Raw genomic sequence first — 25,912 nt, forward strand, 5'->3', positions numbered from 1 at the left:
ATCCTGATTAAGCCAGGTGCCCACCTGACAATTCCCCAACCTCGATTTGAGGGCATTTTGGTTACAATATCTGGGGACTTTGGGGGTGGAGCCAGGAGAAAATGGGGGTGGCGCCATAAGCAAAGTTGTGACAAGCACAATTGAACTCCAAAGGGACTTCTAGCCCTCACATTTAAAGAAACCATATACCTTTTAAATGCCTTCCCTACATTAGAAATAATGAAGGATAGGGGCACCTTCTTTTGGGGCTCATAGAATTGGACCCCCTGGTCCAATCGTTTTGAAACTTGGAGAGCATTTTGAGAAGAGTCATCAGATGCTGTGCTAAAAATATAGTGCTTCTACCTCAAAAAACAACCCCTCTAGAGCCCCAGATACCCCCAGATCAATTCTCTATTATATCCTATGGGAATCGATCTCCATAGGGAATAATGAAGTGCCCGGCAGACATTTCCCTTTTCCCCACCCCTCCCCCCCATTTCTGACTCTGAAGTGGGGGATGGCCTGCTCCCACCTGGGGATTGACATCTCTACTCACGAGTTGCTGAACTTCCTTCAAAGATAACACAGAGCAACCAAAGGTTCAAATTTACCTTTCCTATGCAAAGACCTCTGAAAAGATTGTGCAACCAATGGAAGGTCTGGGCTGCTTTCACAGGCACTGGGAGCAGCCATGTTGTTCTGCCTCCTCCCCCCTGTCCCCATTCAGCCTTAAAGACACACCATCCCAAGAGGAAGCCTTCTGAGATGGAAAGACACATGGTGGCTGTGGGGGTGGGGTTTCCCCCCGCCGACCAGCTGACTGGGAGCAGGAAGGAGCCTGGGAAAGTGGGAGAACCCCCGCTGGGACTGCGGATTGGCAAGCCTAACTAAAATCCAGTCCATTGGCACTCAGCTACCTGTCACTCTTACATCAATCCACAATTTATCTAATGTGTGCCTTATCTCTGTCTCCACAGGCCAGATCAGAAAGGTCTGAATCATTGGGCATAGTATTGTTTACTGGCTTGGCCAGTAAGCATCCACCGCCGGTTGGGAGGATTTGCAAACATACACATCACCTGGTTGGGCTGGAGGGGAATGTGTTGGTCTTCCCTGTTAAAAAACTTCATCTCAGTAGGTTTTTCATCACAGCCCACCCACAAATGGGATAAAATGATATATCTGCCACCAAGGGATTTGCATTGTGTCAGATGATTACATCAGATCTTGAGAACTCCACAGCATGCTCTCCTCACACCACATTGTGGCCAGAGCTTTTGGAGTGCCAGAATTGGAGAGCTGCCTCAACCCAGATAAAGTCAACTTAGCAAGGTCTACAAATGTGTAGGTGAAGTCACCACAGCTTTAGGCAATTCTAGCACCAAACCTGTGGATGTTTCTTTTTGGGAGAAGTCTATATAGGTTGGACAGTGTTCACCTCTCTGAGTCGGGAATGGACATGTGGCTATTCAGCATATGGTTTGCATTGCATTGTTGGGTGCAGGCTTAGGAGCTTTGGCTGGAGCACCAGACAGGTTCCCCCTTGCTGTGTGGTGGTTTTGCACATCTGGGCAGATCCTTTCAGGGAAGAAGGGCCTGCACGTCCACCTCTCTCATTTGGGGACTCCCCTATGGGGTCTTGGGGTTTGAGTAACCATGAAGTAGGCTCAGCTTGGGGACTGTGCCCAGGCTCACCCCAGGTGACAAATAGTGCCACTCAGTGGCAGCCACCCTTGTGATACCACCAGTATTTTTCACTCTGGGTTTTTTCCCCAGCAGGCAGGCTGTGGGCCTGCAAGCCCTGGGCCTGCAAGCAAGTTCCCTTTGGGTGGTGGTTTTAACTGGTGGAACTACCTCCTGCAGGCTACCCTTGCAAGGTAGGACAGCTCCAAAAGAGCACACAAACCCAATCCCACTTAACTGGCAGACTCTATAGTACCATATCCCTGAAGCTCTCTCCCATACCTCTGCCCTCCCTAGGCATTGCCCCTATAACTCCAAAATCTCCCAAGCTGGAGCTGGGCATCTAAATTTTAAGAAGCAGTCGTTGTTTTAGTGGAATTTCATGTTTGTTACTAATAATGAGATTGTAAGCATTTAAAATAATTTAATAAGTATGCAAAAGACATTTTCCCCTCTACCACTTAGGTCATATTTTACTCTTCCTATGTTTGTATTGATAGTAGGTTGGAGTATACATACCCCAGTCACTGCAATGGCTCCAGACTGTGTAGGCGTGACTAGGGTGGGAGTAGTGGACTTAAAGAGCTACACTGCAATCCTATGGGAATAAGTTTCATTGTACACAGTAGAACTTCTGAAGAAACATGCCCAGCATTAGTTTCATAATCAGAAATAAAATTTTCAGGAATGATTGATCTCTACGGAACTTAAACAAACAGCTTTCTCCAGGTTGTTCCCCAAATCAATAGTCCATGTGTAACTAATATTGCCAGTCACAGTCTCTATGAAATTTCAGTGGAATTTCAGCAGGACTAATTTTAGATGGCCAATTTGTGCTCAGTAGTTCTTAATTCACCTAAGTGCTTTCCTAAATCAGCTCAGAGGACCTGAATAGTATATTTCTGGGACTGTCAACAAGTGAATTACTAGGAAGTTAAAAGACTTAGTTGTGAAAGCAGAATGCACATTTATTTAAGTATCTGAACATCAATGTATATCCTAAAATAGTGATGAATCCAAACATTGATTTTTATTTTGTGGTTCAGAATCTTGCAGCTCTTATATATTTATGGCTCATATGACAAGCTAAGGATCAATATGCTCACTTGTTTGACTTCTCTGGCTGTTCTCTCCTTCTCTGACCTCATAATCACCTATGAAAATACCCCTTTCTGGGGTCTTGCAGCTGGTACTTGCAATTTCATAGCAATTACATTCTGTGGATTGCTGCAGCTCTGATATATCTTTATTTCTTTTCTTCACAGCTGCAGCAGCTGCTTGTTTCTCTTCTTGTAGCATGTGCTGATAGACTTGATGGATGATGAACTGCTTGATGTTCCTTGGGACACGCATTCCTGGTACTCTCCAGCCACATAGATTCATGGGGTGTAGCCTTCCCTTAACAGCTGCATGCATAAATGCCAGCAATTGCTGTCTCCTAAAGAACCACTTCCAGCTAGAGTAGCAATGGTGCTGGCATTGCCAGACCCCACAGCATCTATGGAACCACCAGTGATGTGCAATACACCAACACTTGGTTTGCTTCTTCCTGTGTGATCCATTCCAGAAGCCATTCTTTGTCTTCCACTTTTTACAGAATCTACAGTTGTTCCATTTCACAGAGTGGTGAATTCCGAGCTGCTGCACTTTAGTATCATGATGCCGGCAGTGAGACATTCTATTTCTTCCTATATTTGAGACCATCAGAAACCATTGACCATTATAACCATGGTGCATACAAAGCAGCTGATAACACAGTAGTCCTCTCCACATCTTAGTGAAAGGTATCTTAGAATCCTGTTTTGCAAATCACTTTTGGTACTTATAGCCTTCCCAGGTGTTCTCCCTAATGCAACAGCCACAGTCTTTGCTATTCACTTTGTGTAATGTGGTTTGCATCAGCTTCTTCTGACCAACTGAGCACCTGCTCTTGAACTTCCAGTGAGCATTCCCCCTTTTCTACAGTTGTACACTCCTCCCTTGTGGCTGTGGTGCCTATTCACTGATACCGTTAGTAATACAATTAGACTCTTGGTGTGAGATGCTGTTTGGGCTCAGATTCAGTAGGTCATACTACCTGTGGGGGTGACTTCTGTTTCTGTTGACAGTCCTGTACACACTGAATAAAGCACCACAGTCACCCAAGGCAACAAAACCCATCATAAAGAAATGGGTGGGGCTATGACTGGACATTCTACTGGCTTTTGATCCTCAAGATAGTCTGTGACAAATGTTCTTTTGGGAAGGGTTTATTAAATAAGTGGGTTTTTTCTCCCTTAGGCTCCAACACAGCTGGTTCCACACACCTATCATGGTTGCCACAATGGTGAACTTGGTTTACATAGAGATGGTGTAAGCCAAATAAATTCAGATAGTCCAAACCAGTGCAATCACTGAAATCCCAGTCTATGTAAGAGGAATGCTCTATGACTTCAGCACAAGCCACTGTCAGAGCTATGTAATGATTTCATAACCCTTCCTTCTAGCATTCAAAACCTAGGTCAACAATCAGTGTGAATGCTAATCCTTGCTCTTGCTGTTTAAATTGTACTACCTATTCTGGCTTTTATAATATTTCATCAATGTCAGCAAGTATTACTCATTCTATTTTTTTTTTTTAAAGAAGACTGAAAAACAGGCTTGTCAAGTTAGTTTTCCAGTTGCAAACAGAATGCAAAGGGTTTCAGAAATTTACACATGATCTTCTCTGTCTATTGTGTGTGCTAGGTATAAGGACAATTCCTAAAATGATTCTTGGCCTGAGATCAAAATGCTTAAACCTATAAAAAAGAGTAAATGCCACATTATTTCCTGCTTTCGAGTAGCATGCCCTGTTGTTCCCATATGTTTCTGGAAATCTTATGCTTACCCTAATTTATAGCCACAAACCATCATTTTACAAATGTTTGCATTTAAACACAGTCAAACATTCAGTCTTGAACTGGTAGGGCTTTGCCCTATCAGTGGATATGATAATGTAGTTAATTCATTCTACAATGCTGTTATGTAACTTTGTGTGTAACTAAGCTCCAATATCTCTTCTGTTTTGAGTAAAACCAGTTTGGATGACAGTGTATTGGGGAGAGAAGCAGTGTGTGGGGGGGGGGAGGGGGGCCCCAATCCTTTCTTTGTTTGTCAGTTCTTTGCTTAAAACTGTTCCATCCAAGCAATATTTTGTTGGGGATTCTTCTTCTTCTTAATTGCAGTTTCCATAACAAAATTAATAAGTCATCACACACTGAAAGGGAAGCCTAAAATTTGCTACAGAATTACATGATTTTACTACAGCCACCCAAAATTTAGCCACATGAAGTTACTTATTTATTTCCATTCCTTAGTAACCAAGAAGACTTAGTTTCTAAAGAGTCCTGATTAAGCAAAGGGAAATCAATTCAGCTCTAAAACAGGAAAAGTCAGAGCAACCCAATTCAATTATGCTTGTCACAGCCTTGATCTAAGCTCCACCCCTAATGTCTCCTGGCTCTACCCCAAAGTCTCCTGGCTCCACCCCCAAAGTTTCCAGATGTTTCTTAAATTGGACTTGGCAACCCTATAAGTGCATGAACTATCATATATTTAGAATGAGGCAATGGACTCCGCCTTTCCTTTATCTTACTCTCCTGACAATTAAAGGAAGCTAAATGATATACAAATTCTGTAATGTAGTGGCATTTTGGTCACAACTGGGGTCTACTGTGATAAGATCACCAATCCTATTTTAAAAGCACACAAAATGTGGGGGTTTGAAAAAAAAAGTAAGGCTTCTGCAAGATATTCCACTCCTTCAACACATGATGGCAGTAGCATTCTGTAAAGGGATGACAAATGTGAGGAAATGATCAAGAACAAGTAAAGCATTTTATATTATTTGTCTATATCCCCTTCCCAGGAGTTGGCTGATTTCTTAAGGCCTGCTCCCCATCCTGTTCCAAAGAAGAGGAACAAGACTTGTACACAAGCACAAGTACTACGAGCTGTGTTCACTTTGGTTATATTTTCTCTCCTATTTATACATATGTAATTTTGATTCTCCTTATGTACAGAGACCATGTCTAAGAGCATTCCATCTGTCAGCATGCATGCAATACATCTGATATACTAACCAGAGCCAAGTAAACATTTTGACACAACTGCAAAAGTGGCCTCCTGTTTGTGGCCATTTTTTGAAAAGCACTAAAAAAGACATGGGATGATTCACAGGAATGTTCCCTTGTGGCCTCTGTGACCAGGATGAAGCTTCCTGTTTTGTAGCTCTGTGCTGTAGTAATGAAATTGGCATAACAGAACAAGGAATGCACAGGAAAAGTTTCTTCCAGTTTCTTACTGGAAAGAGGATCTAAACATTTAGGCTGTAATCACACACACTAAATATTGCATTTTCAATCCACTTTCAATGCACTTTCCAACAGGAATTGCCAGTTCACACTGTAAAATCCAGTTGGAAAGTGCATTGAAAGTGGATTAAAAATGCACTATTTAGTATGTGTGATCACAGCCATAGTCTGAAGTGACTAGAGATGAATTAGGGCTTTAGAATTTTGGTTATGCTTTTATTGTCTTAACTGGCATCAACCTATAGCACCAAATCTGAGCAACTACATAGTTCAATCCCCTTGGGATGGGTCTAGCAGAAAACCCTGTTGATGGTGTTAGTGAATCAGGTCTTTCTCCAGCTTCCCCTCTCCAAAGGTCTTTCCCAGTATCTGTTGTGTATGACCCTACATCTGGAGATGACAGAAACTGCAAGTGCCATCCTAAGCAGAACTATATCTTTCTATGTCCCTCAATTTTAATTGAAAACCATAATGTTAGGTTGGCACTGTGAATCTAGGACACCTGCAAGTTACCCTTGACTGAAGAATGGTACACTCCTTCTATCTGGGATGGTCGTCCTCCTCTACCGAGCACACAGCTTCAGGAGGGATGCACATGAAGTGGTCAGGGAGGTAGGGGACACCTAGCCAGCCAGATCAGCCGAATCAACCCTGGCAATCAATGGGGTGACAGATGTTGAAGCCAGATCGCCCTCACATTCCACCTGCAAGTTAAGCATGTGCTTCATCACAGACTCATGGCCTATCTGTTTCAGGGAATTAAGATCATGGAACAGCACTTACTGGGACACTGAAGGGCCTTGCAGAGGATTCTAGGTAATGGGTGTTAGATAGAAATGAATGTGTATAGAAGGAGAATACTAAATTATAGGAACAATCCTTGGGCTATATCCATGCCAAGCATATTTTAAGGAATGGTGCTTCATATTTTAACACTCTTTCTCCCACAGTAGTATTAAAATAAATAAGAATATTCTGTACAATTTCTAGAGTACCATCACTGTTCACTCTCTTTTATATTATCTAAGAAATATTCAACACTTAAAAACCATTTCAAAAATTGTTTTATTGTTGCTGTAAGGGAACTGTTTGAGCAGAAATACAGAAAGCAGAGATTGGTGTTATTTACTCTATTATATGGTCATGTTATTACAACAAAAGCATGGATATGCATAGTGCACATTTTTACATATGTTTTTAAGTAGCTTTTCAACATTTTGAATGTGTATAGAAGGAGAATACTATGTGTATAGAAGGAGAATACTAAATTATAGGAACAATCCTTGGGCTATATCCATGCCAAGCATATTTTAAGGAATGGTGCTTCATATTTTAACACTCTTTCTCCCACAGTAGTATTAAAATAAATAAGAATATTCTGTACAATTTCTAGAGTACCATCACTGTTCACTCTCTTTTATATTATCTAAGAAATATTCAACACTTAAAAACCATTTCAAAAATTGTTTTATTGTTGCTGTAAGGGAACTGTTTGAGCAGAAATACAGAAAGCAGAGATTGGTGTTATTTACTCTATTATATGGTCATGTTATTACAACAAAAGCATGGATATGCATAGTGCACATTTTTACATATGTTTTTAAGTAGCTTTTCAACATTTTTCTTTCTGGTTCAAAACAATGATCAACATTTTACAAAGGAACATATTCATTTTAATATTAACAGTTCAGAAAAATGACCTGATCCTGTAAGACACAAAAAGTATAGGAAAGACTGGCACATATCAGGGATGGGGAAGCTAATTAAAATCCAAGATAGCATAAATCAGTTACTATTTACATACAGTTCTTATAAATTTGCTACTATCATTAATGTAGATAAAACTGTGAACAGGAATCATAAACACCCAACTTCTTTAAAATTTCTGTTTACTAATCTCTTTTGCCCTGCTCATTGGATAATCGGCACTCTTTTGTATCTACTATAAATGGATATCACATAGAAGCATATTGTTCTTTATCAGAAAATGGGCTTATATTCAGCATTGCACACAATGGATTATGGCTATTGGCTCCTTATGTTACATTAATGAAACCATATTCCATGTTTATGAATTTTAATATAGTATGCTTCAGAAAGTAACAACATGCTCATTTTCAACAGAAGCACTATTGATATTCTGATTAATGTCCAAGCTTAAAAAAGGCTTCCAACAGGCAAACGTGGTAGGCACATATAGGCATAAGGGGTTTTGCTCAGATTAATGGGGTTGCCATCTAATCTGATGTCTTCCAGAGTTTTACGGATGTAAGAATAATCTTTCATTTTGCAGAAAGTATCTTCATGCATTTCTTGTATGTTGTTGTTCTAAAAAGAAAACAGGAACATCTGTGAAGATTCCATGGTAATATGCAATTAGCTAATGTCACTTTTTTTTTTTTACTCCATAAAGCCCAAAAATCCCATTTTTCTTTTAGGAGCTATCCAAAGCTTATATAACTCTCAATTGCTACAATCATAGAGGAGCAGACAACATTTGAGCAACGGAGCATTTGCCCTGCCACCTAAGGTACTTACTTACTTACTTACTTACTTACTTACTTACTTACTTATTTATTTATTTATTTATTTATTTATTTATTTATTTATTTATTTATTTATTTATATTTCGACTGATATCCCTTACTCTTGTGACATTTGAAGTATCTACACAATTCCTTGAATTCCCTCTGAACAGGTGCAGAATCCAACATGGGACTTCAGACACCATGAATGAATGATCTTATTTGTGCACAAGTTTATGCAAAAGTTTCCACTGACCTTGGCCTCATCCTAAATAATGTAATAAAGGAGGAACCAATGTGTCAGATTAGTACTTGGGAGACTTAGGGCGATTTCCCACACAGCTTACCGAGGAGCAAAGTCCCTCCTCACCGTGCAGCGTCTGCTGGGATTTCCCACCAACTGCTCCGCAGAATCAGGAAGTGCCGGACCTTTTGCGTCTCAAATGGAAATCGCTAAAAACCTAGTTTACGTTAGCGACGTGAAAGGTCCGGCACTTGCTGATTCCGTGGAGCAGTTGGTGGGAAATCCCAGCAGACGCTGCGCGGTGAGGAGGGACTTCACTCCTCGGTAAGCTGTGTGGGAAATCACCCCAAGATTAGAATCCCTGCTTTTCTAAATCACTGGGTAACCTTGAGCCTGTCATTGTCTCTAGTACCAGGTTACTGTGATAACAAAATGGAGGCAGGGAGAATGTTGTTGTGAGCTAATGTGGGTATCCCATGTGAGAGACAAGCAAGGGATAATTGTGTTTTTTAAAAATAATAGATTTATGAATGAGGAGACATGTTCATTTGAGAATCTTTTCAGATTTAAATTGAATTATAATTTCTTCCTCAGGAAGATCAAGATGGCTTCTGAATTATGGTTTTATATACTGTCTAAGTATCAGAATATTCACAAGTTAACCTCAGTTGAAGCATCCATAACCTAATATAGGAGCACTCCTAAGTACGATGAAATCAATTATTGTGGCCATAAAGTAGAATCTCAGGGGGGTAAGCAATTTTCTTCATTTTTCACTTTAAATTTCCCCATCATTTTCTAAGACTTTCAGGGTGCTCTTACTCTTCAACAACATCCCAAATTTCTGGCTTTGCCTATGCATCTATATGCTCCCAAGTAGAGGGGAGTGAAACTGACTTATTAAGGCAGACAGACTTTTTAAGCAAAGAGAGAAGGGGGTTAAAAGTTAAATTCCTTCTCTGGAGTCTCTCCATTATACCTTATGGGCCCATAGGGTACAATGGAGAGATCACTCTGTGGCTGTGGAGCAAAAAAAGAAAGGGGGAAGGCTGATTAAAGCTTGCCAGATGGAGCTTCGACGTCCTAAATGGGATATCATTAATAGATTCCTCTCCGAAGGGCTTTTTCCAACACTTCTGAAAGAGGCAGTGGTCCGCCCTCTCTTGAAAAAATCCACACTGGACCCAGCTGAATTGGCACATTACCAGCCAGTCTTGAACTTGCCCCTTTTGGAAAAGATTATTGAGAGGGCAGTAGCACTACAGTTACAGAGTTTTCTAGCGGATGCTTCCATCCTAGATTCCCATCTGTTCGGTTTCCGCTCAGGTCATGGGACGGAAACAGTACTGGTTGCCCTAGTGGATGACCTCCAGCAGCATCTAGACCAAGGCAGTTCGGCAGTACTGATGTTGTTAGACCTATTGGCTGCGTTTGATACAGTCAACCATCAGTTGCTGACCCACCGTCTCACTGATGCAGGGATTCAGGGGTTGGCCTTACAGTGGCTTTATGGTTGGGGACAAAGGGTGGTGATCGGGGACAATCGTCTCGGAGACACTCACTTAATTGTGGTGTGCCTCAGGGGGCGGTGCTCTCCCCGATGTTGTTTAACATCTACATGCGCCCCCTCGCTCAGATTGCCCAGAGGTATGGGCTGGATTGCCATCAGTATGCTGATGACATCCAGCTCTATCTACTGATGGATGGCTGGTCTGACTGTGTCCCAGAAAATCTGGACCTGCTGCTGCAAGCTGTGGCAGGATGGCTTAGGCTGAGTCGACTGAAGCTGAATCCGACAAAGACAGAGGTCCTTTGTCTGGATTGTGGTGGTCCAGGCAGGGAAATTCTCTTATTGGCTTTTGATGGGGCACCACTGACAACGGCGTCCAAGGTCAGGAGCTTGGGGATGCTGCTGGGACCATCCTTGTCAATGAAGGCCCAGATAGCAGCCACTGCCAAATCCACCTTTTTCATCTCAGGTGGGTGAGGCAGTTGGTTCCCTCCCTTGAGCACTGTGACCTAGCAACTGTGATCCATGCAACGGTCACCTCAAGACTGGACTACTGTAATGCCCTCTACATAGGGCTGCCCCTGTCTTGAACCCAGAAACTGCAGCTAGTGAAGAATGCAGCGGCTAGGCTGCTATTGGGGCTCCCCAAGTGGGAGCACATATAGCTGGAGCTGCGGGAACTGCACTGGCTGCCAATAGTATACTGGATTCACTAAAAGGTGCTGGTTATCACCTTTAAAGCCCTATATGGCCGAGGATCTATTTACCTTAGGGACTGTCTCTCCCCACACATCCCCCAGAGGGTACTTAGATCTGGGATGCAAAATCTATTAGTGATTCCCAGGCCGAGGGAGGCAAGATTAAAGTCTACGAGAGAGAGCCTTCTCAATTGCTGCCCCCTATTGGTGGAATCAGTTACTGGAAGAAGTTAGGGCCTTGCAGGACCTCGCCCAGTTCCACAAGGCCTGTAAGACGACACTATTCCAGCTGGCCTTTAGAATCATAGAGTTGGAAGGGACCACCAGGGTCATCTAGTCCAACCCCCTGCACAATGCAGGAAACTCACAAACACCTCCCCCTAAATTCACAGGATCTTCATTGCTGTCAGATGGCCATCTAGCTTCTGTTTAAAAACCTCCAAGGAAGGAGAGCCCACCACCTTCCAAGGAAGTCTGTTCCACTGAGGAACCACTCTAACGGTCAGGAAGTTGAGCCGGAAACTCTTTTGATTTAATTTCAACCCATTGATTCTGGTCCTACCTGGAATGACTGATTTGGGAGTAGGGAATGACATCTTATATACTGAATGCCATCTGAAATGTAATAATATCTACTGATATTAGCACCAGACTGTTTTAACTGTTTTGTTTATTTTCATTTATAATGCAATGTATGTGAACTGTTCTGATTTTACTGGTTGTGAGCTGCCCCAAGCCTGCTCCGGCAGGGACGGTGGGATATAAATCTAATAAACTTAAACTTAAAGGGAAGCCAGAGTTCTGCCTGACATTTGGGATTGCTGTATACAGCAATATCTTGGGTAGCCGACTTCTGGGGAGCCTGTATAGTGTCATATAGGCAATATATGAGTTATTCATTCATTCATTCATTCATTTTTGGCTCTGCTAAGCTGAGTGCACATCCCTAATTGTAACCTACCTGAAGATGAAGGGACTGGAGACTTTCAGGGAGTGGAAGTGGGATATGATCCAGGTTGTTATCTGTGATGTAGAGATGGTGCAAATCAATCATATCCTGGAGAAAATAAAAACAAAATTATTTCCACCAATCCCATGGTGATTTTATTTAGCCTTATTCCAAGCCAGTCCGAAGGACAAATGAAGACATTTTCAAGGTACTATTTCTTTTGAAGCATTAGTGAAGTCACTAAAAATGCCAGGGCCACAGTTGTGTAAAAACTTCAGCACAGTGGGTTTGATTTGCTTGCTTTCTTAGCGTGTTTGGGAAAAAAAAACCATTATTGCATTTCTTCAGGTCAGACTTGGTGAGATGGCAGGGTACCCATCTCCCACTTTTTAAAGTGAAAGATAGCTGTAGGGAGCACAAACCGGATTAGAGCACTGGAAAAGGCATAGTTGAACCATTTGTTCTATGCCATCATCCCTATCTAATCACATGCACATAAATAAACCCAAGCTGTATTTGCCCTTCAAGGAAAAACATACATGAATGTACATGTGCGGTGCCTATGTGTTTGACCCCATGAGGAAAAGAGCAACATCCCATCATAAATCTTCTATTGTCCATCTAGTTTGGTCCACAAGTTCAGATGCCTTGTCAAATCTTAAGAGCTGGACTTGAGAGTGGACTTCTTACTCTTCCCATGCCTTGTCCATCACAGGAAAGGCAGAATTAGAAGATAGAGCCACATAACTTCTGCCTTTTTCTTTGAGGATAATGTCTCAATTTAAAAGATGTGAGTCCAATGTCAGAAGTGTATGTGCATATATTTCTTTGTCACATGTTCCATATAATGGCAAAAGAACAGCACTTTAGCTTGTGTGTGTATTAATTAAGATAAAATCAATCAAACATTTTTTGGTGTTAAAGGGGGAATGAACTCTTATGCCTACTCCATGCTTGTTTGCAGCCCTGAACACTGGCTGAATCCTATCAATACCATTTTATGTTTTAAAACAAAGTTTGAGTCCAATGGCACACTTAAGAACAATAAGGTTTTATCCAAGGTATAAGCTTTCATGTGCACATACTTCTTTGGATACAAGGAAATGGGAGTTACCAGTCCCTACATAAAGATAGAGGGTGAGCAGTAAATTAGCATACAGCATAACGAAGATGTTTAACAGATTCAAGGACCAAACAGGAATAACAAGCTTAGTTTATACGATCCAACAAACCTTTTAGAACTAAAGTACCCAACTGATGAAGTCAAGAAACAGATTAACAAAGCTATAAGAGCACCCAGAGGAAACCTGTTGCAAGAGAGGCCCAAAAAAATAATATCAGAACACCATTAGTGGTCACATACAGCTCTCAACTAAAAACTGTTCAATACATCATCAGTGACTTATAACCTCTACTGGATAATGACAGTTTTCTTTCACAAGTACTAGGGAGCAAACCTTTTCTTGCACACAGACAGCCTTCCAGTCTCAAACAACTCTCCCACAATAATACAACATTGAATTTGAACCTGGACACTGGTAGCTTGCAATAAACCCAGATGCCAACTTTGCTGCCACATATACCCAGACAACACAGTCAGTGGACCTAACAATATCAACTACATCATCTCAGGCTTATTCACATGCTCATCTTCTAACACTGTATATGCCATAAAATGCCAACAATGTCCTTCGGTTCTTTACATAGGGCAACATGTCAAACCCTATGCCAAAGGATAATGGACACAAATCTGACATCAAGAATCACAAGACTGAGAAACGTTTAGGAGAACACTTCAGTCTTCTAGGACATTCAATGAGTGACCTCACCGTAGTTGTTTTATTGCAAAGAAACTTCACAAACGACCTAGAAAGGGGCATTTCTGAGTTGCAGGTTATTACAACACTCAGAACAATGAAACCCTCAGGACTTAATAGGGATACTGGTTTCTTATCTCACTATATATGCTAACTTCATTCAGCCCTCACATCTGTATTCTCACCAAACCTGCTGAAGGACCATGCATTCTCTTTTATTTTATTTCTTATTTGGAATAATAGATTAGAATAGTAGATTGTATTGTTACATAATGAATAGCAGAATGCAATGTAAATTGGAATGGTAGATCAGAATGTAGTTCTCTGATATGGTGACAGGGAAGATAACTGCGCAGCCAGTCACCCACTTCAAAGAAGATGTTGTAATGCAGGGTCTCAGTTACTTACTTTCAGCATTCCACAATTAAGGTTACATGTGCCCATCAGTCTCAATTTTGGCATATTTATTTCCTTCACTATGTTTACCCCCAGAATTAAACCCAAATAAAAGATAACCATATAAACTAAATTTGTTATTCCTGTTTGTCCTTGAATCTGTTAAACTTCTTCATTATGCTCTACACCAGGGGTGGCCAATGGTAGCTCTCCAGAAGTTTTTTGCCTACAACTCCCATCAGCCCCAGCCATTGGCCATGCTGGCTGGGGCTGATGGGAGTTGTAGGCAAAAAAAATCTGGAGCGCTACCGTTGGCCACCCCTGCTCTACACTAATTTACTGTTCACTGTCTAACTATATGTATGAAATGTTTTGTGCGTGCACCTTGAATAAAACTTTGTATCTTGAATAAAACTTTGTTCATCTAAAAAAGGTGCCACTGGACTCAAACTTTGTTCTGCTTCAGACCAACACCTGGATCTGTTTTAAAACAATCATTCTTTCTGACATGCTAAAAGTGCAAGGAATCTTTTCTGTTAGCTTCATCTGCTCTTGGTGGCATCAGCACACAACCAAACCTTGACTATGTGAAAGCTAAACAGTATGTAGGAACCAAAGGGTTCATCTTAACTTAACTTAAAGCTTAACTTTATTTACATTTTTCTATCCAGGGATATCTCAAAGTATTTTCAGTATCTGAGCCAGCAGATCCAAAGTGCACTGCGTCATTTAAATAAATATAAGAACATAAGAGAAGCCATGTTGGATCAGGCCAATGGCCCATCCAGTCCAACACTCTGTGTCATACAGTGGCCAAATATATATATATATATATATATATATATATATATATATATATATATATATATATATATATATATATATATATATATACACACACACACACACACACACACTGTGGCTAATAGCCACTGATGGACCTCTGCTCCATATTTTTATCTAACCCCCTCTTGAAGGTGGCTATGCTTGTGGCCGCCACCACCTCCTGTGGCAGTGAATTCCACATGTTAATCACCCTTTGGGTGAAGAAGTACTTCCTTTTATCCGTTTTAACCTGTCTGCTCAGCGAATGCCCACGAGTTCTTGTATTGTGAGAAAGGGAGAAAAGTACTTCTTTCTCTACTTTCTCCATCCCATGCATTATAATGACCTCCAAAACATTGCATTATTAACAGCCTAGTTCACATCTTGAAAACTGAAGGCCATAGCTTCCTTTATTGAGTCAGTCCATCTCATGCTGGGTCTTCCTCTTTTCCTACTGCCTTTTCCTACACATGCATGTGCCATATAAAATGGAGCACAATGTACCAATACATTTTCCTGTTCAGGTATCATTAAAATAAAGAAAAGCTGCTGTTATGGAGAGCCAGTTTGGTGTAGTGGTTTAGTGTGCGGACTCTTATCTGGGAGAACAGGGTTTGATTCCCCACTCCTCCACTTGCACCTGCTGGAATGGCCTTGGGTCAGCCATAGCTCTGGCAGAGGTTGTCCTTGAAAGGGCAGCTGCTGTGAGAGCCCTCTCCAGCCCCACCCACCTCACAGGGTGCCTGTTGTGGGGGAGGAAGGTAAAGGAGATTGTGAGCCACTCTGAGACTTTTCAGAGTGGAGGGCAGGATATAAATCCAATATCTTCTTCATCTTCTTATGTATGAAGACCAATGTGAAGATTATTATGGGTGCTCCTGCCTGGTTCAGTGGAGCCGTAAGGACTGAGCTTGTGGACTCAGGAACAATGGGCAGCAGGATCCAAATACCTGCTGCCCTGCTCCAATCACTGGCCCCTTGATGGTTTGAATGATCCAATGGCGTGCTAGCGCGGGAACCTTGAAGTGTATATAAGTTGGCCCCGTTGGCCCAGTTCCTCAGGGGTTTTTTAGTGCAGCCCTATACTATGCTGTACTTAATAAAGAGCTATGATCACTATCAACTCATCTCTTCCTTGCATTGGACCCACTATATTATAGCTGCACAGAAGAACTAGGAAAACTTTCAGCAAAGCATGCTGTATAAGTTCGTCTCTGTCTGGATCCCACTCTACTATCTTGAGTAGCACCCAAGAACACTGCTGGAAGAAGCTGCTTTCTCTTGCCTCACGAGAGGTCCATCTGGAGTTCTGTTATGCTTTTTCAGCATAAATGTTTCAAAAAATGAATGATCAAATTCTAAACTCACTTTGAAAGCTTCCTGTTTTATCCCCTTGCGACCAAGCCTGTTGTTACTAATATCAATGAATGATAACGTTGGGGGTAATTCTGGAAGCTGCCTTATCTGGTTATCCCGCAGTATCAGCTCCTGTAGTTGCGGCAGACTTCTGAAGGCATCTTCATCAATTTGAGATATTAAATTAGAAGTCAAGTCAATCCTCTTTAAGTTGCCTGGCAGGAGAAAATGAATAACACAATATTATTATAATAAAATTAAAGAGCACTCTTGATTGTATTTCTGCCTTTGTAAAAGAATGAAATTAATAAAAACTACTGCAATTTTTATAGATATAATTTTTTCTAAAGTATTAATCCTCATTATTTAACAGGTTATTGATTTTTAGTCTAAAAATGTATATTACCATCAGATTGTTCAAGATGAATAAATATTCCCACAGCATGTACTAAAATGAAAATGATAACCAGTTTTTGTCAGCAGAGTTATCCATACTTAGGTTAGCAAAGTCATCCCTGTTGACCTTTTTGATTCTATTGTAGCGGGAGTAGAAATGGGTGGTTTGTTTGGGCAAGGACGGGAGAGCCTCAAGTTCACGGTCATCACAGTACACAGAAGTACCCAGACAAGTGCACAGCAGACAAGTTGGAAGGCCTAGAACATGGAATGAAAAAGAATTTACTTTGGGGCACACACATACACACACACACCGTAAATTGCACTAATCTAAATAATGACCCTGTTTCAAAAACTGTGCAATGAAATCTGAGTATACAGTTTTTTAAATCTTAGAGTCAGCTCTGAAGATGCACAGATATACACACATTGCCATTCCAGCACTTTACAATCAACTTTATGAACCAACAGGATATCCAATTTAGGATTTTAAAAAGCATTTTTAAAAATTCTATTTATTGCAATAGATCTATGTCAATGCCTTGTCAGTTTAGGTTTGCTGAGAAACATAAAAGGTTAATAAGAAAATTGGTTATAATTTTTAAATAGAAGATGACATTGGATTTATATTCCACCCTTCATTCAAGAGTCTCAGAGCGGCTCACAATCTCTTTTATCTTCCTTCCTCACAACAGACATCCTGTAAGGTGGGTGGGGCTGAGAGAGCTCTCCCAGAAGCTGCCCTTTCAAGGACAAGCTCAAGGCCATTCCAGCAGTGCAAGTGAAGGAGTGGGGAATCAAACCCGGTTCTCCCAGATAAAAGTCTGCACACTTAACCACTTAACAGTCTGCACACTTAACCACTACACCAAACTGGCTCTCAAATAATTATAGTCATTGATGCAGAGATCCCTAGGCACACAGAACTCTATTGTCAATGGGCCCCCATGTGTTGTTTTTTTTTCCCCATGCGAGGCATGCAACTGGCAGTACTGAAGTACTTAAGTCCATGCGTATCTCTGAATCCTTATGCTTCTAAGAGAAGTTGTTGTATATGAGGACCAAAGGGAAGATTATTTGTGTGTGAGTTCCTGCCACGCTCATTGGAGCCATAGGACTGAGCTTGGGGAACTGGAAACAATGGGCGGCAGGATCCAAATACCTGCTGCCCGCACCAATTGCACGGACCCATCCGGTTTGCATGAACCAATACCATGCTTGCGCAGGAACCCAAAGTTGTATATAGTTGATGCGGGGAAATGTGGGGTGCGCTCTGTGGGCGCACTTTGATGCAGGGCTCCCTCCAGTTCCCTGTGCGGTTTTGTCATACGGTCTTTTAAAAATTGCAATGTCACATAGGCAATTGGAAGGAGCCCCATGTCAAAATGCACCTGTGGAGCAACTGGTAGGAAATAGCTTGCACCAGGGGGAAACAGAAGCCTTGAGGATGGAGCAACGCTAGTCTCTGTCTCTACTTGTTGTTGACTCACTGACTAGCTTGCTCTGATTGCTGGCTTTGGGACCAGGTTTGCAGGGCAGGCAAGAGGCTTATTAGCAAGGCAGGCTGGCAGGCTGCCTCTGGTACTAACCACTTCCTCTAAGGAAGTGGGGAGATGAGAAAGCAGGAAAGTAACAAGAGGATAACTCAGACCCCGTAAATCCAATCCTCACCAAACTTGGAGGATAATCAGCCAGAGAACTCCTGAGTCTGGTGTCTCTAGCATACCGGGGGTGGGGGTGGGGGGTGGGATTGTACTGCATCACAACCTGAACCAGTTCATCACAACCTGAATCAATGCCTAAAAGTTCATGATGAACATGCCATGAACCATAATGAACCAGATTTTCCCAATTCATGCTCATCCCTGCTAGCAAGGACAAAGAGAAAAAAATAGCCAGGGGAAGTTTTCTCCCCAGTCCAAGGCAAACTGCTGGAACACAAGCCAGTTATATACAACCACCACCACCACTGAGTGTGAGAATCTTGTAGAGCTGTAGAAGGCCTCAGAGAGAAAGTAAAAGTCTCTGAACACCTCTTGGATTCCACCTTTAAATCATGTTATCTAAGTTTGAGTTTTGTATATATGTGTCCTGCTTTGATTCTTTTTGTCACACCCACCCATCCATTAACCAACTCAGGACTTGTCATTTCTTCTTTCAATTAGGGTTGGCAAGAGAAACAGGTATATATTTATGTATGTATTCCCTTCTCCATTTCCTTTTAAGATGAACGGTGAAGTTTTTGTGAGGGTGCACAGCAATTACATGACACAGATGGAATAAAATATAGGTTTTTCTTATCAGAAGTTACTAGTTACAAAAGAAAAAAAAACAGCAGGTAAATCCACAGATCTCATCAGATCTAGGAGCTCAGCAGGGTCATTTCTGTCTAGTATTTGGATAGGAGACTTCCAAGAAATACCACAGTCATGTCACAGAGGCAAACAATGGCAAACCACATCTGAATGTCTCTTGCCTTGAAAACCCCACAGGGCCTTCATAAGTCAGCTGTGACTTGACAGCACTTTCCATCACCAAATGAATAGTAACCGAGCAAAAAAGAATAAATACAAATATTCCCCTGAGTCTAAATTTATCCCTAAATATGCCAATAAATAAACTTCAATAATTACTTCCATTTACCTCATGGCTATCAGTGGTATAGTCTCAGTTGAATAGCTTCACCTCTCCTCAAATGTTTTGCTTTTCTCCAAAAGAAAAAGTTCTCTCCTCATTTTAAACACGTGACAAGGATTTTCCAGGAGATTGTAGTCTAAGTGCTCTTGTAAACTATTGTGAACATGACAGTCTGCTATCACTCACAGGTGTACAGATATTTTACCTCACCCAAGCCAGACATCAACATATCAATGCTCAGAAGCTGAGCATCTTACAGAAATATAACCTGAAAAAACCTAGATTCACTGCTGCTTATCCAATCTGGAGAGGCAGTTTGGAAGCTAAACACTGAATATTGACAAAACTTCCTTCCCAAAACTGTTAATTTTATAGAGATTACTCATGATGTGAAGTAACATTTACCACACTGATCAAATAATAAAAATGTCTTATCAATAATGGGAAAAAATTCTCCTAGATTCTTAGGGCCACATTCCCTGTGACCTCTTCATACTGTATGGTACTTTAAGGATCTGAATGCCTGCAAAAAAATTCCTAAATAATTTTGATTACATTTAGTTATGCAACTGAAATGCTCTTTGATGATTTTTTGAGGAAATTGATTTTTTTTATACGGACCTCAATTTCCTTAGAATTGTTTTAAATTATCATTTCTGACTCAGAACAATGGCATCAAGAAATATTTCTGTTATTTGTTAACCTCTAAAGCTGGTTGAAAGCTGTGGACTATTACACAGAACAGCCCAACTGCCACTGTAGCACATGTGCAGATGTAATTACCGTAGATGTTGCAATTTTCACAAGTCTTTTTTGAGGAAGACACAGTAATGGTTAATAGAAATACCATCTACAGTGAATTTGAGAATGATTTTGAAAAGAGATGGGGGAACTGAAAAGTATCACCTTTTATAGAAAAAGTAGAAATACATTGGAAAACCTTTCATTGCTATTGGATAAAAGCTGATACTGCAATTGTGTCTTTGGGACGGGCAGAAAAAAGAGTTGACAAATATAGCATTACTACTGAATGACCAATGACATTTTGGAGGAGGAGGAAGACCATTCATTCATAGTTAGGGATGCCAGTCTCTGAGCAGGACATGGGGATCCCTGGAATTACAGCTTACCTGCAGAATACAGAAATCAGATCCCCTGGAGAAAATAGCTGCATAGGAGGGTGAACTGTATTGCATTGTATCCCACTGAGATCTAGAACTGCCAGTTTCCTCCAAGCAGCCAGCAGGAGGTGTGCTTTCTAGAGTAGGGAGGAACACCTGCATTTCAGTATCATGCCTAAATGATTCAGAAGTGATGTAGGAATGCTAGGGATGGAGTTTTTTTTGGGGGGGGGGCAACTCTCTGATTTTTGGGCAAAGCTCTATGGTAGAATTAACTTCTATCATGAAGTTTTTGCCCAAAAACCAGAGCATTGCCCCTGAAATCCCCAATGTACCTATGTCACTTCTGGGTCATATAGCCATTTCACTTTAATTTCTGTGGGAGACCTCCACCAAGGGGGTCTGGCATTTCTACTGTGGTCCCTCCCCAGACCCCACCTCCAAAACTTCAAGAGTTCCCAACTTAAAGTGGGCAATCCTACCCCCCCCTCCCACTAGCAGCCGGGGAGTCCTGGCAACCCTGTGCCATTTCCCTGTTCCTTTTATTCCAGCCTGTGTCCTCTTCCTCATGCTCCACTTCTTTACTCTCTCTCCCTCTGATTTCAACACCATCCTTCTTTCCATCTCTTCTCTCTTTCTCCAGCTCCCCCTTACCAATAGAGAGGAAGGCAACAGGGGCAGCAGGAGGGCTTCTGACAGGAAGTACTCAAGCAATGTGAGATACTTATGTAATGAAATTACCGAGGGGACTACATTCCCCAACAGTTCTGATCCTGGCCTATGTAACAGTTGTCTTTTTTTCTGATGTGGAAGAGGAAGAGGGCAAAGAAAATGGAAGAGAAAGCAGAGAGGAGAGGTGAGAAGGGAAAACTACAGGAGAGACAAGCCTATGAGAGCTGCAAGAACATCAGTGGGTGCGTGTGGAAACTGAAGAAGAGGATTTGGATTCCAATTCCTGGCAAGTAGCATGGTGGCAGTGGTGGCAGCATCTGCCCAGTCCAGTGGCAGGATCTGCTCCCAGGAAGGGCACTCCAGCGCACAAGCAACAGCCTGCTCTTTCTCTGGCTGGCACCATCCCCACCTCCATACCTCACCTGCCTTTGCTGGGCTGCTCAGACTTGCTCCTGGAGGGTGGGATGGCCCAGCCATGCTCACATGCCCCTTTGAGGCAGCAAGCCAGCTGCCTTTGGGAAGCCCAGCCTGAAACCTGCCACTCTCACCTCCCTTGCCGGCAGCTGAATGTGCTCCAACCAGAAGGGAGCAGAGAGGCAGTAGCCAGCCTAGGAGAGTCAAGTGGAATGACCCCCTCCAATTCTGTGCTCCTAGACCATCTGTGCCCTAGGCAATGCCCTAGTTTGCCTAGAAGGGGGTTCAGCCCTGGGTAGAGACTTTGCCAGGAGAACCCTGAGAAGAAAGGCCTGGAACATGGGAGGGCATTCCTGCAGTTTTACTGGCAAACCTAAAAGGTCTTCAACTGAGAAGGAGTAAGTATCTTTGGAACCAAGTTATTACTTCCCACTCCTTCTCAGCCGAAACTTTCCTGTTTACTTAACTCATTAAAAAACTTGTAGCTGTTTTAACTAAGTGTCCTTACAGTTGCTGGAATCCATTAGAGCTGATAACAGTACTGCCAGGTGCCAGTCCTGAAGTACCTTCCACAATTGACTAAAAGCATATTTGCTTAGAGCACACTACTGATCTATATTGATATTGCACTTCTTAGCAAGAAGGTTGCTAAAAGGACAGGTCCTCTTATGGATCAAAAACTGGCTGAGTAATAGGAAGCAGAGAGTGAGTATAAATGGGCAGTCTTCGCAGTGGAGGACGGTAAGCAGTGGGATGCCGCAGGGCTCGGTACTGGGTCCCATCCTCTTTAACTTGTTCATAAATGATTTAGAGTTGGGAGTGAGCAGTGAAGTGGCCAGGTTTGAGGATGACACTACATTGTTCAGGGTGGTGAGAACCAGAGAGGATTGTGAGGCACTCCAAAGGGATCTGTTGAGGCTGGGTGAGTGGGCGTCAACATGGCAGATGCGGTTCAATGTGGCCAAGTGCAAAGTAATGCACATTGGGGCCAAGAATCCCAGCTACAAATACAAGTTGATGGGGTGTGAACTGGCAGAGACTGACCAAGAGAGAGATCTTGGGGTCGTGGTAGATAATTCACTGAAAATGTCAAGACAGTGTGCGTTTGCAATAAAAAAGGCCAACGACATGCTGGGAATTATTAGGAAGGGAATTGAAAACAAATCAGCCAGTATCATAATGCCCCTGTATAAATCGATGGTGCGGTCTCATTTGGAGTACTGTGTGCAGTTCTGGTCGCCGCACCTCAAAAAGGATATTATAGCATTGGAGAAAGTCCAGAGAAGGGCAACTAGAATGATTAAAGGGCTGGAGCACATTCCCTATGAAGAAAGGTTGAAACACTTGGGACTCTTTAGCTTGGAGAAACGTCGACTGCGGGGTGACATGATAGAGGTTTACAAGATAATGCATGGGATGGAGAAAGTAGAGAAAGAAGTCCTTTTCTCCCTTTCTCACAATACAAGAACTCGTGGGCATTCGATGAAATTGCTGAGCGGACAGGTTACAACGGATAAAAGGAAGTACTTCTTCACCCAAAGGGTGATTAACATGTGGAATTCACTGCCACAGGAGGTGGTGGTGGCCACAAGTATAGCCACCTTCAAGAGGGGTTTAGATAAAAATATGGAGCACAGGTCCATCAGTGGCTATTAGCCACAGTGTGTGTGTATATATAAAAATTTTTGCCACTGTGTGACACAGAGTGTTGGACTGGATGGGCTGTTGGCCTGATCCAACATGGCTTCTCTTATGTTCTTATGTTATCTTGGATTGCTTAGAAGTAATGGGTTGGATCCAGGCAGCTAGATCAGTTCTAATCCCCCTCCTTATGCCATACCATATTCCACATGGCTTTTGTCCATGAAGGTTCCATGATACCCTGGAAATCCCTTTTGATGGTAAAACAGACTCTATCCTCCCCTTTTTTGCCAACTGAAAATCCAGTTGAATTCAACTAAGTAGCTATAGCATTTCTGTATACAGCACTTCTGAAAAGCAAATATAATTTATCAAAAATTGGTTTGTTTGTTTTTCTCAAACTTTCTTTAGGACAAAAAAAATCTTATCGTGATGCATTCCAAGGGAAAATCAAAGGCTGTGGAGAAATGCCTTGTATCTATGAACAAAAACCCAGCTCTGAACTCATACCTCCAAACTCATAGGTGGCAGAAAGGAGGTGGTTGAAGGAAAGAAAAGGAAAGAACCATAAAGCTCCAAGCACAAAGTCTTAGTTATACTAATGACTCTGGCTAAAGTAAGTTTTTGCCCCCCCCCCCCCGCCCCAGTCGGAATAAAGAGGCTGACACAGAATATTGGGAAATGGGCCACTTTATTTAATTAACACAACTAACATGGCAAGGGCTACCTGCAGTTGGACAAGCCCTGGGGTCTTCCTCCAACCCCGCCAAGTCCAACAAAGGGGCGAGCTACACTGCCCCCAGCACGAGCCATAAGACTATGGCTAATGCCGGGCCAGCCAGGCCAAAACTACCCTCCCCTAAACTTCCACCCCGATACCCAGAAGGAGGTGAATTTAGGGGGAGGCACGACTATGATCCACATTATACAGCATTGAGCCATAAAGCCCATTTGCTGCTCCTGCGTATCGACTGCACTAGCAGGTGCAGATGCCTGGGTGCTCACCTGCAGGGTATAAACCCCTTGCTCCTTCTGCCAAGTGACCAAACTAAACCTCCCTACCTAACTTCCACACCACTGTCAACAGTACAAGGTAGGCGAAAAACACCTCACTGCAGGCCAATCAGGTGAGATGAAAAAATTCCTACCTGGCCTCTAATAAGACGACCGGTCAAACCTGTACTACCACAGAGTGGGTGGGTGGGCCGAGAGCCAAAAAAGACTGTGTTGGCTGAGCGGGGTCGAGGCTATAAATAGTCCCGACGCGCTGCCTGCCTGCAGCACCCGGATGGGCGGGAGGCTCTCCAGCCTCCCATCCTTCCGAGGAGGCAAAGAACGGCCCCACAGTGCGCAGCCGCTTTGCGGTGAGGCCAGAGCAGGGCCGAAATCATTTCACATGTTGCTTGTCTGTTACACCCAAAGGGGCCAGAGAGGAAACATGTGGAATGCAAATTTTTCCTTTTGGACAGGAATGCACAGTAAGGCCATCCCAAGGGGGAATGGGAAAAGGTTATTTTAACACAGGACATTAAGAAGAAGATGTCTTTCAACACAAATCACAAAGGATTAAGATTTTACCTAGAAACTGCAGCCACTTATCTCTCATCTGATACAGAGACCAACACAGAGCAGAGTCATTGTGGAAGACTGTAACTGACAGGCAAGTACATATGAAGGTATGCAGTCCTTTCAATACCCCAAACATTTTCTTTCAGTACCCCAAAGTAGAGTGAGAGATAAAAAGGTAAAGTGAAAATGCAAAAGATACCTGGAGACCCCTTGCATGATAATGTTGACTGGAACTGAAGACCCTAAATCTGGCAGACTAAGCAAAACATAATTATGCCCCAGTTTTCTTTTTACAGACCTTCATGTGTATGTGGACCAAGAATTCCTGGTTCATGAGGTGAGGAACCATCAATAAGTTTGGATGTAGATGCTTCTTCTTCAGGTTCTTCTGGCAGTGGTGAAGGTACATAAATTTCTCTAGTTATGGATGGGAACATTGTTCCAATCTCTACCTAGAAAGAAAGATATGCATACACAGAGAGAAAGGGAATATTGTGGTTTTAAGATGTCTGCATTAATATTGATTTTCCATTAATTCACATTAGAAGCTGGATATACATCTCTGACTTGCAATTGGGATAATGCTGTGTCTCAAGAGACAGGAATGTGAGTTATATTCTCAGGTTCATCCATTCAATTTGAAAAAAAATGTGTTGAGTGCCTTCTGCAGATTGCAAGATGAATCTTTGCTGTTTTTGTTTCTTTCTTAAAACAAGGTATTTGTGAATTTCCTGCATTGTGCAGGGGGTTGGACTAGATGACCCTGGGGATACCTTCCAACTCTATAGTTCTACGATTCTGAGGCATTCAATGGGGAAATCTCAGAGTAGATGTTTATTGTAAAGAAATGTCAGAAACAGACTGGACTGCTGAATTACAAGTTCTTATAGCACTCAGGACAATGGAATCCCCAGGGTTTAACAGAGATATTGGGTTCTTATCTCACTGCACAAGCTGAGTCACTCAGTTCTCACTTGTACCCAGAATAAAACTTCATTGGCCTTCAAGGTGCCCCTGGACTCAAACACAGTTCTCACATCTGTTGTTAACTCTTTTATTATCTGTATACTAATTTGCTGCCATTCACAGACCTTACCAATGTAGCCAAGAGGCACTGCCTGACAAATGGAAACACCCCGATAA

General features: G+C 42.2%; 1 protein-coding gene across 1 annotated transcript in view; it reads right to left on the reverse strand.

Moving 5' to 3' along the window:
• Positions 1-7,510: 7,510 nt before the first annotated feature.
• The window catches only part of EPYC (epiphycan), a 53,058-nt gene continuing 34,656 nt past the window's right edge, over positions 7,511-25,912 (reverse strand). The window contains exons 3-7 of the mRNA XM_060245170.1: positions 25,068-25,221; positions 16,815-16,973; positions 16,332-16,534; positions 11,938-12,033; positions 7,511-8,327 (exon numbers count right to left, since the gene is read on the reverse strand). Of these exons, the coding sequence (XP_060101153.1) occupies positions 8,157-8,327; positions 11,938-12,033; positions 16,332-16,534; positions 16,815-16,973; positions 25,068-25,221 (783 nt within the window). The 3' untranslated portion in view covers positions 7,511-8,156. The remainder of the gene's footprint in view (positions 8,328-11,937; positions 12,034-16,331; positions 16,535-16,814; positions 16,974-25,067; positions 25,222-25,912) is intronic.

Source organism: Heteronotia binoei, chromosome 8 (genome assembly GCF_032191835.1).
Source record: "Heteronotia binoei isolate CCM8104 ecotype False Entrance Well chromosome 8, APGP_CSIRO_Hbin_v1, whole genome shotgun sequence".
In the NCBI taxonomy this organism is placed as follows: domain Eukaryota; kingdom Metazoa; phylum Chordata; class Lepidosauria; order Squamata; family Gekkonidae; genus Heteronotia; species Heteronotia binoei.